Source organism: Tupaia chinensis, unplaced genomic scaffold, assembly GCF_000334495.1.
Source record: "Tupaia chinensis unplaced genomic scaffold, TupChi_1.0 Scaffold143728_1, whole genome shotgun sequence".
In the NCBI taxonomy this organism is placed as follows: domain Eukaryota; kingdom Metazoa; phylum Chordata; class Mammalia; order Scandentia; family Tupaiidae; genus Tupaia; species Tupaia belangeri.
In genome coordinates, this window is record NW_006203577.1 from 701,622 (window position 1) to 718,788 (window position 17,167).

General features: G+C 43.3%; 1 protein-coding gene across 1 annotated transcript in view; it reads left to right on the forward strand.

Annotated features, from left to right (window-relative positions):
- The window catches only part of DUSP16 (dual specificity phosphatase 16), a 109,878-nt gene that overhangs the window by 35,746 nt on the left and 56,965 nt on the right, over window positions 1-17,167 (forward strand). Inside the window, exons 2-3 of the mRNA XM_006164796.3 lie at window positions 12,403-12,992; window positions 15,505-15,643. Coding sequence (XP_006164858.1) covers window positions 12,765-12,992; window positions 15,505-15,643 — 367 coding nt within the window. The 5' untranslated portion in view covers window positions 12,403-12,764. The remainder of the gene's footprint in view (window positions 1-12,402; window positions 12,993-15,504; window positions 15,644-17,167) is intronic.

Consider the following 17,167-nt stretch of genomic DNA (forward strand, 5'->3'; position numbering starts at 1 on the left):
GTTGCCAGAAAAGTCATGACATATTTGTTCTATGCAACAATGCACATGACTTTTCTGAAAACCCAATATAACTCTCTCCCATTAGATGGTGTTCCAAATTTCCAGATGTTTACCCTGGTCTCACTACTTTGAGTAACTTAGCTCGCTGTCAAAAAAGTATACTGTGTCTTTTTTGTAATCAAACTAGGCATGAAGTAAGGGTGGTGCATGTGGGTAAAGATAATAAACTAGTGTTACCAACCATGTCAATCAGTAATCTAACCTGTAAAGTCTTTGTGTTAAGTGTTTGATCCACCTTCTGACAAAGAAAGCATTTTTCTTTATTTTAGTGTAAAAATCCATTAAATTACTTCTTTGTTATATGGATTTTTTAAAAAAAGAATAATTGTATTTAATTTTATTTATTTACTTATTTCAATTTAACCAGAGTGGAAGAGAGAGAGAAAGCAAGAGAGAAAGAGAGAAGGCAAGATGGCAGGTCTGCCACTCAAACCATGATTGGCCATGTGGGAGTCCAGCGCCCTTAACCACTACGCCACCTGCCAGCCCCCTGGATAGATCTTTTAAAAGCATACATCTTGCTTAACGTGTCTTTGACATAAAACCAAGATTCTTATTATATACAACACAGTTGTAGGGTTGGAAGGATTGCATTGAATTAACAGTAATAGTAATTTTTCTTGTTAAAGTATTTCTTTTCAAGTCTTTGCCAAGAAATGCACTAATGTAGGAAAAACAGCTTCTCCTTTTGTACATTTTTAGAAAAAATAATTATTTAATTTTTTTTTTATTATTTTAAAAATTTGCTACAGGGGACATGCACTCACAAGAGAGAGAAAAAATGGGAAAGCAAGACACTAGGCCTGGAACTCAAACTGCAGTCTGGGAAACCAGCAATTGGCATAATGGCTATGTCGCTGAACTCCCGTGTAGTCAACTATGGTTCGAGCCCCGGACCCGGTGGCTTAAACTCATGCTGGGCACATGTGCGTGCTTGCCCAAGATCCCGAGAGGAGAATGGAGGAGAAGGGACTGCGGTGTGGCTATACCCCCTGGGGGGTGAATTTTCGCTTTCTGTCTGTCTCTCTCTGTCTTTCTGGCGAGTACACATGCCCTAGAGCAAAAACCTCTCCAAAAAAAACCCACAAAAACTGCAGTCTGTCAGCCCAGCACCTTAACCACTATGCCACCCACTTGCCCCGCTTTCATAGTTTTAAGGAAGAAACTACTGAACTTTCTTGCGTATGCAGTCATGCGCTGTACAATGACAGCACGTGTTTTGGCCTGTGATAGACTGCACATGCAGCATGGTCTCTCATGACTGTAATAAACTGGAGGCGTGTAGTAGGCTGTAGCAGCTAGGCCTGTGTAAGAACACCCAACGACGATGTTTGCACGAAGGTGAAATCACCCAACAGTGCGTTTCTGAGAACATGTCCCTGCTGTCGAGCGACACGTGGCTATGTCTGTTTTTAATACCGAAGTTAAAAGTTCCATCGCCAGGGAATGCATTATTTCCAATAGGTACAACTGTAGTTCTTAGGAAAGACGGAACACCTGCTACGTCTTCCGTTGGCTTTTGGCCAGTTCAGTGTTATCTTGGCTGGTGTATTGATTGACCTCAAGCCTTTGACGTAGACAGAGCGCTGCAGTCTTCCAGGTGTCCACATCCATGGAGCTTATCCTCTCATCAGAACATCAGAGCAAGGCCTCTTCAAGACTGCTCTGTTAGCACTTCAAACGCCACCTCTCCTCCTTTTGCCCCTCCTGCTGTACCTCTATTGAGTGTGGATGCTTCCAGCAGTGCCCGAGGTCAGTGAGCGGTGGCTGGGTTTGGGGGGCTAACTGCTGTCTCTGGGTCTAGTACTCTCAGACTTGCTCCAGGCAGTCAGTCCCATTACAGCCCTCACTTGTGGAAATATGTAGCTTTAATTTTTGAGTAAGAAAATACAGTCAAGACATGTTACACACACACACACACACACACACACACACACACACACATTCAATCCATAGCCTTCATGGCTTTGGTGAGCGTGGTTTGTTTTCGTGTGTTTATTGAATGTTATTACCAAGTATCGAACCTCAGGACTTCTCTCGGGTTTCTGTTACCCTCAGCGTATGCCGAAGAACTGCTTTAGTCAGTGAAGACTTAAGACAGAGCTGAGATGTTCCTGCTTCAGACTTAATAGTCTACTTTTTTCCCCTTCAATATTTTTTTTGTTATTGAAAGTCTGTGTGGTGGGGCCAGCAGATGGCATAGTGGATATGTCGCTGGACTCCCACACGACCGACCAACTGTGGGGTGATTTCTCACTTTCCCTCTTGCTATGGCTCTGTCTCTGGCAAGCACATGCACCCTAAGGCAAAATCCTCATTTAAAAAAAAAAAAAAAAGTCTGTGTGTGGGCCAGCAGGTGACATAGTGCTGATGGCACTGGACTCCCACATGGCCGACCATGGTTCCAGTCCTGGACCTGGTGGCTTGTAAGTCATGTCAGGCGTGTGTGCTTGTGTGCCCAAAATCTCAGGAGGAGAATGGAGAAGGGATTGCAGCGTGGCCATTCCCACAGGGCGGGGGTGGTGGTGATTTCTCACTTTCCCTTTCATTGTCTCTCTCTGGCAAGCACATGTGCCCTATGACAGAAACCTTTAAAAAGAATAAAGCTCTGTGTGTAGAGGCCTGCCAGGCTGCTTGGTGTATCTGTTGTCTCTTTGTGCAGTTTTATCGGAGGGAAAATGTTTCAGTCTAGCTTGTAGTTTAATAAAAGTAAACTTCTCACCTGAGTCCATCCCTACACTCTTGGAATTTGCACTTGAGCCTAGCCCATCCAAATACAGCTAAGTCTGCCTTCTCACTGAGCAGGCCTTGGAAGCACACTGCAGCTCCAGGACCCTTTTCCTCCCCTGAGAGTCCTCTCCATGCAGGAGCAGTGAGCACGCCTCTCCTGGGAGCCTGCCTGCACCACCTCTGCCCGGTGGGTGTGTTCGTGGAGCCTCAGCCTTTACCCTGTCTGCTGTAGGCCCAGTAGAAGTAGAAGTGAACTGTTGTTGTTGGCAGAAAATCACCCATGGGTAGAAGGGGAAGAAATTGTGTGTGAAAGAAAAAATAATGTGAGAAAACTGCTCACTTTTTTTTTTTTTTAATGGGTTGGATATATCCGGTGTCAAGATGACTGACCTAAAAGCCAGGATTGTGTTTGGGAATTTTGAAGAGAAAAAATGTCTTACTGGAGAAGAGGGAGAAGATACCTAACAGATAATTTAAAAGTAATCTTGGGGACAATAGGTGGTGTGGTGGTTAAGGTGTTGGACTCTCACATGGCTGACTGTAGTTTGAGTCCCGGATTTGAGTCCCGGATTTGGCAGCTTGCTTTCTGACTTTCTCTCTCTCGCGCGCGCGCGCGTGCGGGCATGAACAAAATTTTTAAAAATAATAATAACTAAAATTAAATAAGTGATTTTTTTTTGAGAGGGTTTTGCTATAGTGCGCATGCGATTGCCAGAAAGACAGAAAGTGAGAAATCACCCCCCGGGGGGATGGCCATGCCGCAATCCCTTCTCCTCCATTCTCCTCTCGGGATCTTGGGCACGCATGCACACGCGCCCCACATGAGATTAAGCCACTGGGTCCAGGACTGCAGTCAACTACGTGGGAATCCAGCGACATAACCATTATGCTAACTGCTGGTTATGGGACTTCCACGTAGTCAACCGCAGTTCGCGTCCCGGACCCAGTGGCTTAAAACTCACGCCGGGTGCATGTGCATGCGTGCCCAAGATCCTGAGAGGAGAATGGAGGAGAAAGGATTGCGGCATGGCCATCCCCCCGGGGGGTGGTTTCTCACTTTCTGTCTCTATGTCTCTCTTATATATATATATATATATCTTCTGAAAGCATTTTTTCCTGGTTGAGCACTAACTTTGAAGGCTATAAATACTGAAGAAAATCAAAACTAAACGTTTTTTCTCTTAGCTAATTATTTTAATGGCAAAAACCAGTTTTTATTCCATTGGACTTTATATTGTTATTTTAATTAAAATAGACCCAACTCGGGACAGCAGTTTAGTGATTAAGGCACTGGACTCCCATGTGGCCCACTATGGTTTGAGTCCCAGATCTGACAATTTGAAACTCAGACCTTGTGCATGAGTGTGCATGCCCAAAATCCTGAGGAGGGATAGAGGAGAAGGGATTGTAACTTGGCCATCCCTCAGGGGGTTGCTTTCTTGCTTTCTGATTCTCTGTCTCTCTAGTGAGCACATGTGCCCTATAGCAGAAATCTCTCTCGCAAAAATAAATAAATAAATAGGCCCCACCCATTCACTTTATTATTAAAACAATCTTAGATTTGGACCAGTAGGTGGCATAGTAGTTAAGGTGCTGGATTCCCACATGGCTGACCGCATTTCGAATCCTGGATCAGACAGCTTGGTGCCCAAAAACCCAAGAGGAGAATGGAGGAGAAGGGATTGCAGTGTGGCCATCCCCCCTGGGGGATGATTTCTCGCTTTCCCTCTCTGTGTCTGTCTCTCTTCGACGAGCGCATGCTCTTGATGGCAAAATCCTATAAAGTAACCTTAGACTTATAGTGCTCAAACATAACGAATTCATTAGTAGACCTTATTGATACACAGGTGAACACCCCTAAGATGAAAATATGAAATCCAAGTTGCTCCAAAGTCAAAACTGTTTTGGGGTGCCAATATGATGCCACAAGTAGGTACTGCCACACCTGATCTTGTGTGATGGGCCCGGTCACAGTGCCACGGTACAGAGTACCGTCTGAAGTCACCTTCAGGCGGTGTGCTCAAGGTGGCGATGAAGCATGAATGAATTCTGTGTTTCGACTTGGGTCCCGTTCCCAAGATCTCTCATTATGTATATACAAATATTCAAAAATCCAAAAAGCAAATTCTTCTTGTCTCAAGCATTTTAGATAAAGGATACTAAACCTGTATTATATTCTTGTGAAGTTGGTTATACTGTGAATTTCAATAAATAAAGTGAGCGGGACCACACACTGGCACTGTGGAAGAACGCGATGCTCTGCGAGGCCCATCCACATGGGAAGGTTCCGGTTTCGTGTCCAGAGATTCTGAGTATGCCAGATGCACACGTGCCCATGATCTGGGGCTGGCAAGGCTGGAGGTGGATCACGGTGTCACAACCCTTTTGGGGCTCCTATCTATCTATCTGTCTCTTTCTCTTGCTCATGGAAGAAATTAACTTTAAAAAAAAAAAAAAACCTCTAGAGTCCAGCAGGTGACATAGTGGTTAAGGTGCCGGACTCCCACATGGTTGACTGCAGTTCGAGTCCTGGGCCCGGTGGCTTGAAACTCAGGTCAAGCGCGTGTGCATGTGTGCCCAAAATCCTGAGAGGAGAATAGGGGAGAAGGGACTGCAGTGTGGCTATCCCCACAGAGAGTGATTTTTCATTTTCTGTCTCTCTCTGTCTCTTCTGGACACAACGATTGTGCCCTATAGCAAAAATATCTCTCTTAAAAAAAAAAAAAAAAAAAGAAAAAATCCCTTTATTTCTGAACTTCTGAGCATGAGATAATTTCCACTTATTTTGATTAACCCTGGCTAAGGTTACCAGCCTCTGATATGATACATATCACCTTATGGACTTCAGCCTTTACAAGATCATTTCCATAATTCCACGAATGTGCATTGTCACATTTTAATTTTCTTCTAAGCCAGAGTAGTAATAGAGGGCACTCTTTTATTATAATACCATAAAATATTTTGCTGACCTTTTGAGCATACTGTGTGATGAATTACTCTAGCTTTTAGGTACCCTAGCAGATGGCTGATTGAATAGGTATAATTTTAGAGGAAAGAATGGTTTAAGTTTTTATGTATGTTTTATGTTTCTAAAAGTATATATGAAAGACCTATTATATGTAGAGTTACTTTTTTTTTTTCCTGAGAGATTTTTGCTGTAGGATGCGAGTGCTCACTGTAGAGACAGAGAGACAGAGACAGAAAGCGAGAAATCCCCCCAGGGGGATGGTTACGCTGCAAGTCCTTCTCCTTCGTTCTCCCCTTGAGATCTTGGGCACACACACACATGCACTTGGCATGAGTTTGAAGCTGCCGGGTCCAGGACTTGAACTGTGGTCGACTACGTGGGAGTCCAGTGACATAACCATTATGCAATCTTCTTAGATTTACTTTTTAATAAATGTCAAAAAAAGGTCTTTGGAGTTTTGTAAGTGAAAGCAAAAGCAAGATGCAGAACAGCGTCTGTGCCATGACGTGCGTGTGCCATGTTACCCTTTGAATGAAGAAGGAGAAGGAAAAGAATATATATTTGTTTTTTATCCTGTGTTCATTAAAAAAGTAAAATCTTTGGAAGAAATCCAAAATGTGACAATGCACATTCGTGGAATTATGGAAATGATCTTGTAAAGGCTGAAGTCCATAAGGTGATATGTATCATATCAGAGGCTGGTAACCTTAGCCAGGGTTAATCAAAATAAGTGGAAGAAATCGTGAGGAACTGTGTATGCTGTTTTACTAGTTAAAGGGCAGGTGTGGGACCTGGGCGTATGGGGACCAGGGTGGGAAGAGGACTTTCAATATATTCATATTTTTCATCTATTTGCACTTGTTGGTTCATTATCTTGGCAATTTTAAAAACTTTTTAAAAAGAATTATTTATTTACATTGTATTTATTATTTGTACCAGCAGTAGGCATCATGTTTGCACCGCTAGGCTCCCATGTAGTCAACCGCAGTTCGAGTCCCAGACCTGGCAGCTTCAAACTCATGCCGAGGGTCTGTGCGTGCGTGCGCACAATCCCAAGAGGAGAACAGTGAAGGGATTGCAGCGTGACCATCCCCCCAGGGAGGGTTATTTCTGCCTTTCTGTCTCTGTTTCTCTCTGTGTCTCCAGTGAGCACACTCGCCCTATAACAAAAATATCTTAAAAAAAAAAAACAATAATAAAGGACTGGCAAGTGGCGTGGTAGTTGAGGCACTGGACTCCCACATGGTCAGCCATGGATCAAGTCCCAGACCTGGTGGCTTGCTCTCTCACTCTAACTTTCTCTCTGTCTCTCTGGTCAAAACTAAAGAAAAATGCTAATAAAATTTTAAATAAATCTTTAAAAACTTTTATTTATTATTATTTTTTAATTTTACCAGTGAGAGAGAGGGGAGGGGAATGTGAGAAGGCAAGCTATCAGGTCTAGGACTCGAACTCAGCCATGTGGGAATTTAGCACTTTGACCACCACACCACCTGCTAGCCCCTGTCATGGCAATTTTTAACACTTTTATTGAGATTTAACTGTCACAGTGAACTGCACATATTCATAATATGTGCAATTTTTGCTTATTATTTTTTAAAGAATATTTCATTCCATTTGTTATTATTTTTTAGAATTATTTTATTTAACCTTATTTATTTTAATTTGATCAGAGAGGGACAGAGCGAGAGTGAGAGAGAGAGAAAGCAAGCTGCCAGGTTTGGGACTTGAACCATGGTCGACCATGTGGGAACCCAATGCCCTTTACCATGCCACCTGCTGGCCCCTGTTGTTATTGTTTTAAAATTGGACCAGACAGAGACAGACAGAGAAAGGGAAAGTGAGAAAGCAAGCCGCCAAGACCTGGACTCGAACCACAGTTGACCATGTGGGAATCCAGCGCCTTCACCACCATATCGCCTGCTGGCCCCGCTTTTTATTATTTTTAAGCCATATGAATATTTTTTTAATTGGAAGAAATTAAAGCTTTAAAAATTGGTGAAGTAAATAAATAACAAAGCTAGACTACCCTAGATGTTGTTCAGTGTGCTTGAGCCTCTGTCATTCAATGTAAGAATTCTTCCTTTTGCCTTTTTGTAGACATTTTGGGGAAGGTTGATCTTGAAAGCTTTGAATGATAAAAGACTCTCTAGTCTTTTTATTTGTTTTCTTTAAGAGAGTTTTTTTTGCTATCGGGTGTGTGTGCTCACCAGAGAGACACAAGAGAGAAAGTGAGAAATCACCCCCTGGGGGGATGGCCACACGGCAATCCCTTCTCCATTCTTTTCTCACGATTTTGGGCATGCACGTACACACGCCTGGAATGAATTTCAAACTGCTGTACCTGGGACTCAAATTGCCATCAGCCACGTGGGAGCCCAGCATCTTAACCACTAAATCACCCTTTGGCCTCTCCTGTCATCTTTTAAATTCTACCTGATGTGAGAGATTTTGACAACATAAACTGTCTCAGGCATGCCCTTGATCTCAGGATATTGACATTTTTTTCAGCTTGAACAGTGAATGCAAAGAATTTTTTTGGAGTAGAGTTAGAGCTGAGGATAAGGATTTAAAAATCCAGAATTCTCCAGCTGTAAATAAACAAGGTTAAAGCCACTATTACTTCATCCTCCACAATGTCCTGACAGGGCTCTGCCTCTCACATAATCAATTTAAGACTACAGAATAATCAGGGGACCAGCACTTGGTGTGGTGGTTAAGGCGCTGGGCATTGCCACATGGCTGACCATGGTTCGAGTCCTGGACTTAGTGGCTTGCTTTCTCACTGTCTCTATCTGGTCGAATTAAGATAAGTAAATGAATAAATAAAATGAAGGAAAAAAAGAATTCTTTAAAAAAAAAACCAAAAAACTACAGAATACCAGACCTTGAGCATAAAGGTGTGAGAAGGCTCCGCTGGCCTCAGCAAACCACTGAAGGGTGTAACTTAATCCACACTTTGGTTTATCCCCTGTTCCGGTTACATCATCATACTAGTGTCACTTTGGTCAGACCTGTGAGTAGTCTGGGAAAAGGTCTTTTTTAGTGTCTGTAACTGTTGACTCTGGTTCTGGGGGTAAGAGGGCCCATTTTCTGCTCTGCAGAACTTTGCCCTAACCTGCGTTTGGGCGTATGAGATTGGGCTGAAGGCAAGCAAAGACGAGGACTTTCTAATTCAACTTGGGCATGTTTGCTGTCTTCTGCCTCCTTTTGACCCTGGATCTCCTAACCCAGATAACTGCTTTGTCCATCTGGATTTTATTATTGAGAGGAGCCAGTTGGACTCGGAGACTCAGTGCCATTGTTTGAATCAGCTTGCTCTTGTTCTTGAATTTCCACTTTCTGTGCCACCCGGCACCCTCATGGACGCGTCACATCATTCTTTCCCAGTCCAGGTCCGTTATGAGAATAGGTTCTAAGGGAAAACAGGGTAACCCAGTAGGAGGAGCCCTGGGTTGGGACTCACACACTGAGAGTACAGGCCCCTGCTTTGCTGTAACTGTCACTGAGCGGTCAGGACTTGACTCAGTGCTAAGCCTCGGTAGGTGCTTTGCAGATGTTACCAGTGGGTTGACTCTGACACATTCTCTGCTTTATTTTCTCCAATTGAAAATAGAGATGATTTTTATACCTCATTGCCATAAAGCTATACAAAAAATAAATACAGTCATATAATGAAGCTCGTTTCTTAGAAGACAGGAAATGGACGTATAATGTATTAAATGAAGCTGAATTTTTTTTGGGGGGAGAGAGGTTTTTTTGCTATAGAGCGTGTGCACTCGCCAGCAAGACAGAGAGAGACAGACAGAAAGGGAGAGATCGCCCCCCAGGGGTGTTGGCCATGTCACAATCGCTTCTCCTCCATTCTCCTCTCAGGATCTTGGGCACACACACACACGTGCCCGGTGCGAGTTTAAGCCTCCGGGTTCGGGACTTGAACTGTGGTCTACTACGTGAGAGTCCAGTGACATAGCCATTATGCCAACTGCTGGTCCCTGAAGCTGAATATTTTTCAAAATATGGGTGGAGGGGACAGCAGGTAGCATGGTGGTTGAAGTGCTGGACCCCCACATGGCTGACTATAGTTCAAGTCTCGGACCTGGCAGCTCAAAAATCACAACAAATAGTCACAAACAAAATTCTAACAAATATTTTTTTCTTGGAAAAAAGCCCTATATAAATGTTAAATGTATTTTTAAAAATCACAACAAATAAATAGATAAATAAATAGATATTTTAAAAAATGTGGAGTGTATAAGATGATTGTTCAGGTCAGGCTCTGTAGAAATGGCCCAGCTGGGGCCGGCAGGTGGTGTGGTGGCTAAGGACGCTGGATTCCCATATGGCTGACTGCAGTTCAAGTCCCAGACCTGGTGGCTTGCTTTCTCCCTCTCCCTTTCTTTATCTGCATTTCTGTCTCTCTCTCTCTCTGGTCAAATTAAATAATAATAACTGGAATTAAGATACATAAGTAATTCTTTAAAAAAAAAAGAAAAGAAATGGCCCAGCTCAGTTGTAGCTGGACTATAGGGGAATAAATTTACTTCTGTTTTTAATCTGTTGGGTAATATCTTTTGGATTCCCAATACAGCCAGCTTTGTTCACCACTGACATCTTAGAGCATTTCTGCTCCGTTCTCTGTATGGTAGGCCATTGCTTTTTTACTCATGCACTATAGACAGATAACTTTGTCCTCAGAACAGACTGTGTGAGGAGACAAGTCAGTATCTGAAGGTGAGAAAGCTGCTATAGAGAGGCTGTATGGGGACCAGCAGTTAGCGTAATGGCTATGTCACTGGACTCCCATGTAGTCGACCGTAGTTCAAGTCCCGGACCCAGTGGCTTAAATTCACGCCAGGCACGTGTGCATGCATGCCCAAGATCCCAAGAGGAGAACGAAGGAGAAGGGATTGCAGTGTGGCCAGTCTTCCTGGGGGATTATTTCTCTCTTTCTATCTCTGTCTGTCTCTGTCTTTCTGGCGAGCGCACGCGCCCTATAGCAAAACCTCTTGCAGCTCGTCGAGAGTCACGTAACAAGTAAATGGCAAAGACATCGCTCTTGATGTCCCCCCCCCAATTTCCAGTGTGTAAGTGTGAAAACAGGAAGTACAATGTAGACATGTTTGAAGTCTCTATCATCCTGATCTGTAAGCAGCTAATCAGATATTTATTTAGATTCTTAAATTGTGCTTGGAACAAAGAGGTTTTTGCTTACTATAATAGTATAAATTGAGCATCTTATGTTCAGAGCACTGTGGAAGCAAGAAAGCTAACACAACACCTTTGCCATCAAATAGTTCATCCTCCAGAATTGAATGTCAGCAGGAGACACCTAGTTTTTTTTGTATGAGGAGAGATGGACCAGAGGAGATTGGAATCTGAGAATATTGAAGGTGAGGGTGAGATCCCAGCTATGGGCACAAAACTTGACCATTGTTCAGTAAGAAATGGATGATCATAGGAGTGTGGCTGGGTAAGGAAGCATCAGCCAGCTTTAAGGACTCCTTATGTCTGGGTTGCTGACTTAGAGTCCCAGGTTAAGGGATGACAGTTTCTTTTTTTTTTTTTTTGGAGAGGTTTTCGCTATAGGGTGTGTGCGCTCGCCAGACAGAGAGACAGAGAGACAGAAAGCGAGAAATCACCCCCCGGGGGGATCGCCACGCCGCAATCCCTTCTCCTCCATTCTCCTCTTGGGATCTTGGGCACTCATGCACACGCGCCCAGCGTGAGTTTTAAGCCACCAAGTCCGGGACACGAACCGCGGTCAACTACATGGGAGTCCAGCGACATAACCATTACGCTAACTGCTGGTCCCGGGATGACAGTTTCTAAGGCTGGGAGTCTGTGATTCCTGTAGAATGAAGCATGAGAGTGAAGAGAAGCCTTCAGAGGTCAAGGCATCTGGTGCAGAGGGTTATGGGAAGGAGGCAGGCCAGCATCAGGGTGGTGTGTCTCGGTGGAGCTGGATACATCGCGAGCCCCTCGCAGTTAGCTCAGCAGTTGCTATGGAAAGCTTGTCAGCCAAGCGTGTTGTCCTGAAACGGTAGATGAAATTTGTAGGACCTCCTGTTTTTTTCCCTCTCCTCTCCTCTGGGAGGGCCAGGGGCTGCTGTTGGCACCCTGTGGTACGTGTATATGCATTCACACTCTCACTCCTCCCGGTAGTTCTCAAGCTGTCAGAAGAGATTTTTTTTTTTTTTTCCCATCCTAATAATATGGGATTGCTCACCTGATCCTCCCCGTCCTAATAATATGGGATTGCTCACCTGATCCTGGGTTGCTGTTCTTTGTGCTGTTTTCAAGAAATAAGCGAAATCTTTTGGAATAATAAGACTTAAGCAAATTTTTCTAGCCCCATTTAATTTGATATGACATGTAATTTAGTTGTGGGCCCCGGCTGATCATAGCTGACGAATATTTCTTGGTTTTGTTTTTGCATGTTGAGGTAAAATTGAATTATCGCCGGTACATTTTTCTGAAGCCATATCTGCTGTCCTTTTTGTTTGTTTGTTCAAACGAAACAGTGCATCAAGTATGGAATGGAATTACTGGAGTAAATATTATGAATCATGCTCTCTCTCCAGTCTGATGCTTTTTTTTTTTTGACCTCGAGTTTTGTTTTCTGTCTCTCTCCGTCCGGGTAGGCTTGCAGTGCGGAAAGCTGTTGGAACGAGGGAGCAAAGGTAAAGAATGATGTAATGCACTGGCTGCCCCAAAGCATCTTTTGTTGTGGCATGGTTATTCCAGTCATCTCTTTATGAATCAAATGTGAGGAGCTGCTTTGTGGAAGGAGTCCTTTGCAAGAGCACATCAACCGGGAAAGAGAAAGAGACATTCACTTGGAGAGCTCTTGCTGAAAATGGGTTTAACTCTCCGTTTGCCAGTCGGCACCAGCCTGACCTCATACATTTTTAGTACAATGGAGTGGCTGAGCCTTTGAGCGCACCACCATTACATCATCGTGGCAAATTAAAGGAGGAGGTGGAAAAGAGGACTTATTGTTGTCATGGCCCATGAGATGATTGGAACTCAAATCGTTACTGAGAGGTTGGTGGCTCTGCTGGAGAGCGGGACGGAAAAAGTGCTGCTAATTGATAGCCGGCCATTTGTGGAGTACAATACATCCCACATTTTGGAAGCCATTAATATTAACTGCTCCAAGCTTATGAAGCGAAGGTTGCAACAGGACAAAGTGTTAATTACAGAACTCATCCAGCATTCAGCGAAACACAAGGTAAATACATGCTTTCTTTTTTGCCTTTTGAAAATAAATGGGCATGCTGAATGGGGACTGATTTTCACTGAAGCCTTAGTTTTAAGTGGAGAAAGTAATTTGAGGAAGTTTTAGTTGCTTTTTCAATTTAGGTACCTTGTGGTACTTCAAAATAATTTACTAACCAAATTGTCGCCTTTAAGAATATTTCAGGCCAGCTGATGGCATGATGGTTGAGGCCGTTGGATCCCACATGACCCACTGTGTGGTTTCGAGTCCCAGACCCAGCAGCTTGAAAAACTCTTTGTGTGTACGGGGTGTGTGCATGAGTGCCCAAAATCCTGAAAGGAGGGAGAGATGAACGAGAGATTATGGCATGACCATCCCCCATGGGGAGTGCTTTCTCACTTCCTCTCTCTTTCTGTCTCTCTCTGGCGAGTTTATGTACCTTCTGGCAAATTAAGAAAAAAAGAATATTTCTAAATCGACAGAAGGGTTCACTCACTTCAATTTGGACAGGTGTAATTATTAATATGTTTTCCTATTGTTGGCTTGCTAAAATTTTTTTTTTTCATCAGTTTACACATTTATTTGGTTTTACCCACCAATTCACCAAAAGGAACATCATTCTTTTCAAGTACTTTGAAAAGAAGGTGGAAACTAATTATTAGAGTTGCTATTTTTATGTAGTAACGTTGGTTAAGACTTAAGAGTTTTCTCTTCAAGGCAAGTTGTTTCTGGGATACCATAATACTATCTGTGTGATAGGGATGGCCATTTCTCTTCTTCAGGAATAAAAATGTTTGTGTTTTGATGCTTGTGAACGATCGATTTCTTTGTTTTTATGTAGAACCCATATTTTAAAATGTTTCTTTTGGTCAAGGGTTAAATTTATTTATTTATTTATTTATTTATTTATTGAGAGGTTTTCGCCATAGGACGTGTGCGCTCGCCAGACAGATAGACAGAGACAGAGAGACAGAAAGTGAGAAATCACCCCCTGGGGGGATGGCCACGCTGCAGTCCCTTCTCCTCCATTCTCCTCTTGGGATCTTGGGCACACACGCACACGCGCCCGGCGTGAGTTCTAAGCCACTGCGTCCGGGATGCGAACCGCGGTCGACTACGTAGGAATCCAGCGACATAGCCATTACCCTAACTGCTGGTTCCCAAGGATTAAATTTATTTTTCATTTTATTTGGTTTATAAACTTTGCTCTTTTATATTGTGAAGGATTTAATATCAAGGAGTTTTGAGTATGTCTGTACAGAAATAACATCAGTTTTACTTTTTATAAGTTCATTTTTACAAACATTTAAGCTTATTGTATGCTGACTGCCTCTCATTTTTGTTCAGATGATTAATCGAGATCGGGAAGTGGTTATTTTCTTCACCAGCAGTCAATGTAAAATCCTGCCCAAGCAGTAGTTAGATAGTTACTCTTCTCGCCGCCCTTCCTAACCAGCCTCATGTTTGTATTTCAGGTTGACATTGATTGCAGTCAAAAGGTTGTGGTTTATGACCAGAGCTCCCACGATGTCGCCTCTCTGTCTTCAGACTGTTTTCTCACTGTCCTTCTGGGTAAACTGGAGAAGAGCTTCAGTTCTGTTCACCTGCTTGTCATCAGTTTACACATTTATTTGGTTTTACCCACCAATTCACCAAAAGGAACATCATTCTTTTCAAGTACTTTGAAAAGAAGGTGGAAACTAATTATTAGAGTTGCTATTTTTATGTAGTAACGTTGGTTAAGACTTAAGAGTTTTCTCTTCAAGGCAAGTTGTTTCTGGGATACCATAATACTATCTGTGTGATAGGGATGGCCATTTCTCTTCTTCAGGAATAAAAATGTTTGTGTTTTGATGCTTGTGAACGATCGATTTCTTTGTTTTTATGTAGAACCCATATTTTAAAATGTTTCTTTTGGTCAAGGGTTAAATTTATTTATTTATTTATTTATTTATTTATTGAGAGGTTTTCGCCATAGGACGTGTGCGCTCGCCAGACAGATAGACAGAGACAGAGAGACAGAAAGTGAGAAATCACCCCCTGGGGGGATGGCCACGCTGCAGTCCCTTCTCCTCCATTCTCCTCTTGGGATCTTGGGCACACACGCACACGCGCCCGGCGTGAGTTCTAAGCCACTGCGTCCGGGATGCGAACCGCGGTCGACTACGTAGGAATCCAGCGACATAGCCATTACCCTAACTGCTGGTTCCCAAGGATTAAATTTATTTTTCATTTTATTTGGTTTATAAACTTTGCTCTTTTATATTGTGAAGGATTTAATATCAAGGAGTTTTGAGTATGTCTGTACAGAAATAACATCAGTTTTACTTTTTATAAGTTCATTTTTACAAACATTTAAGCTTATTGTATGCTGACTGCCTCTCATTTTTGTTCAGATGATTAATCGAGATCGGGAAGTGGTTATTTTCTTCACCAGCAGTCAATGTAAAATCCTGCCCAAGCAGTAGTTAGATAGTTACTCTTCTCGCCGCCCTTCCTAACCAGCCTCATGTTTGTATTTCAGGTTGACATTGATTGCAGTCAAAAGGTTGTGGTTTATGACCAGAGCTCCCACGATGTCGCCTCTCTGTCTTCAGACTGTTTTCTCACTGTCCTTCTGGGTAAACTGGAGAAGAGCTTCAGTTCTGTTCACCTGCTTGCAGGTAAGGCTTGCGATAGAATCAAAAAGACTGGGAACCTCGCTGAATCAGAGCAGAAGCGGTGTGTTCCCAAGGAGCTCATCCACCTTGGATGTCTAAAATGATTTATTTACGAAAGTTTTGGTTCAGCGTAACTGTCCTGTTCAACTTGAATAGAATCTTTCTTCTAGTTAGCTTGCATACTTTCATTCTTCCACAGTCGGTGTATTTTTGACGTGGCTCCCACGCTTCTTATGCCATGTTTATTAGCTAGAAGTGCCACCAACTCTGCATGCTCCGTCATCCATACTGCAGAGCCAGACCCTTCTGCCCAGGGATGTCTTTTCTATTCACCTGTGATATAAGAACACCGCATGATCTAAGCGGCAGCTTCGCAGCTCCCTGGGGCAAGAATGGACCAGTGTTGCAGCGCCAGACTCTTCAAATGTTGGCAGTCAGCGTGGACCCCAGAGAGAAGGTCGCCCTTCTAGGTGTTGACAATGAAGCAGGCTGAGAGTGGGTGCAGCACATCTCTCCTAATTAAGGAAACGATTACAAAACGTGTCTTCTTGTGTATTTTTGTTTAGTTTTTCAAGTTGGAAAAAATATCAACGGGTAAACAGTAAGCAACCAGGTGTTTTTGTGCACTACATGGGAAGGACCACGGGCTTTATTTCTGTCCTGAAGGAGGGCAGTGTGGGAGTTCCAGTTCATCGGATCCCAGAGCTTCCCAAACTGTTTTGCAGACGTTCCTGAAGTCCTTTCGCTGGCACTGGCTCGCTGAGCCGGGGATGCAGCTTGCTGATACATGGCCGACCAGTATAGGGCCGCTGTTGGGCAGGGGACCAGCAGGAGTGCTTCAACAGTTTCCTCTGAGAACAGCAGACTATGAACAGACACTGTGATTCTAACACCTGAAGTCTTTTGTGGCAAGAAAGGGTAGAGTAAACTTGACATTACAGACCATGAATCGTCAGAAGTATAAACATACCGGCTCTGAGAGAGTAGGGCTAACGGGTTGGTGTGGTAGCACTTTCTCACGGCGTCTGGGTTTAAATCGGATTTTCACGTCTCCAGTGTCCAGGCTCTCTCAGATCCCTTATAGCCACACCTTTCATTTATGCTGGGACTCTGATCTATTAGTGCCTTCGACGGAAGCCAGCTTGTCCTAGAATGTTGTTTTCAGAATTCTCTAGCTCAGAATTACAATATTAGGTTCTGTCTCTGTTGATAGGCCCTTCACTTATTTATTTATTTTTTACTGGAAGAATAAGCATGTTAAACTTAACATGTGTTAGTAGAGTTCCACGGAACTAAGTGGATGAGTTCAGAAACTCATTTCATGCTTCTTGTAGCCACTGTGAGGGACTTTACCTTGGAATCCTACTAAGGGGATCAGGGCTTTTTTAAAAGGACCAGTAGGTGGCATGGTGGTTGAGGTGCTGGACACTCCCACACAGCAGACCATGGTTCGAGTCCTGGACCTGGTGGCTTGCTTTCTCACTTTCCCTCTGTCTTTCTCTCTCTCTTTCTCTGTGTGTGTCTCTC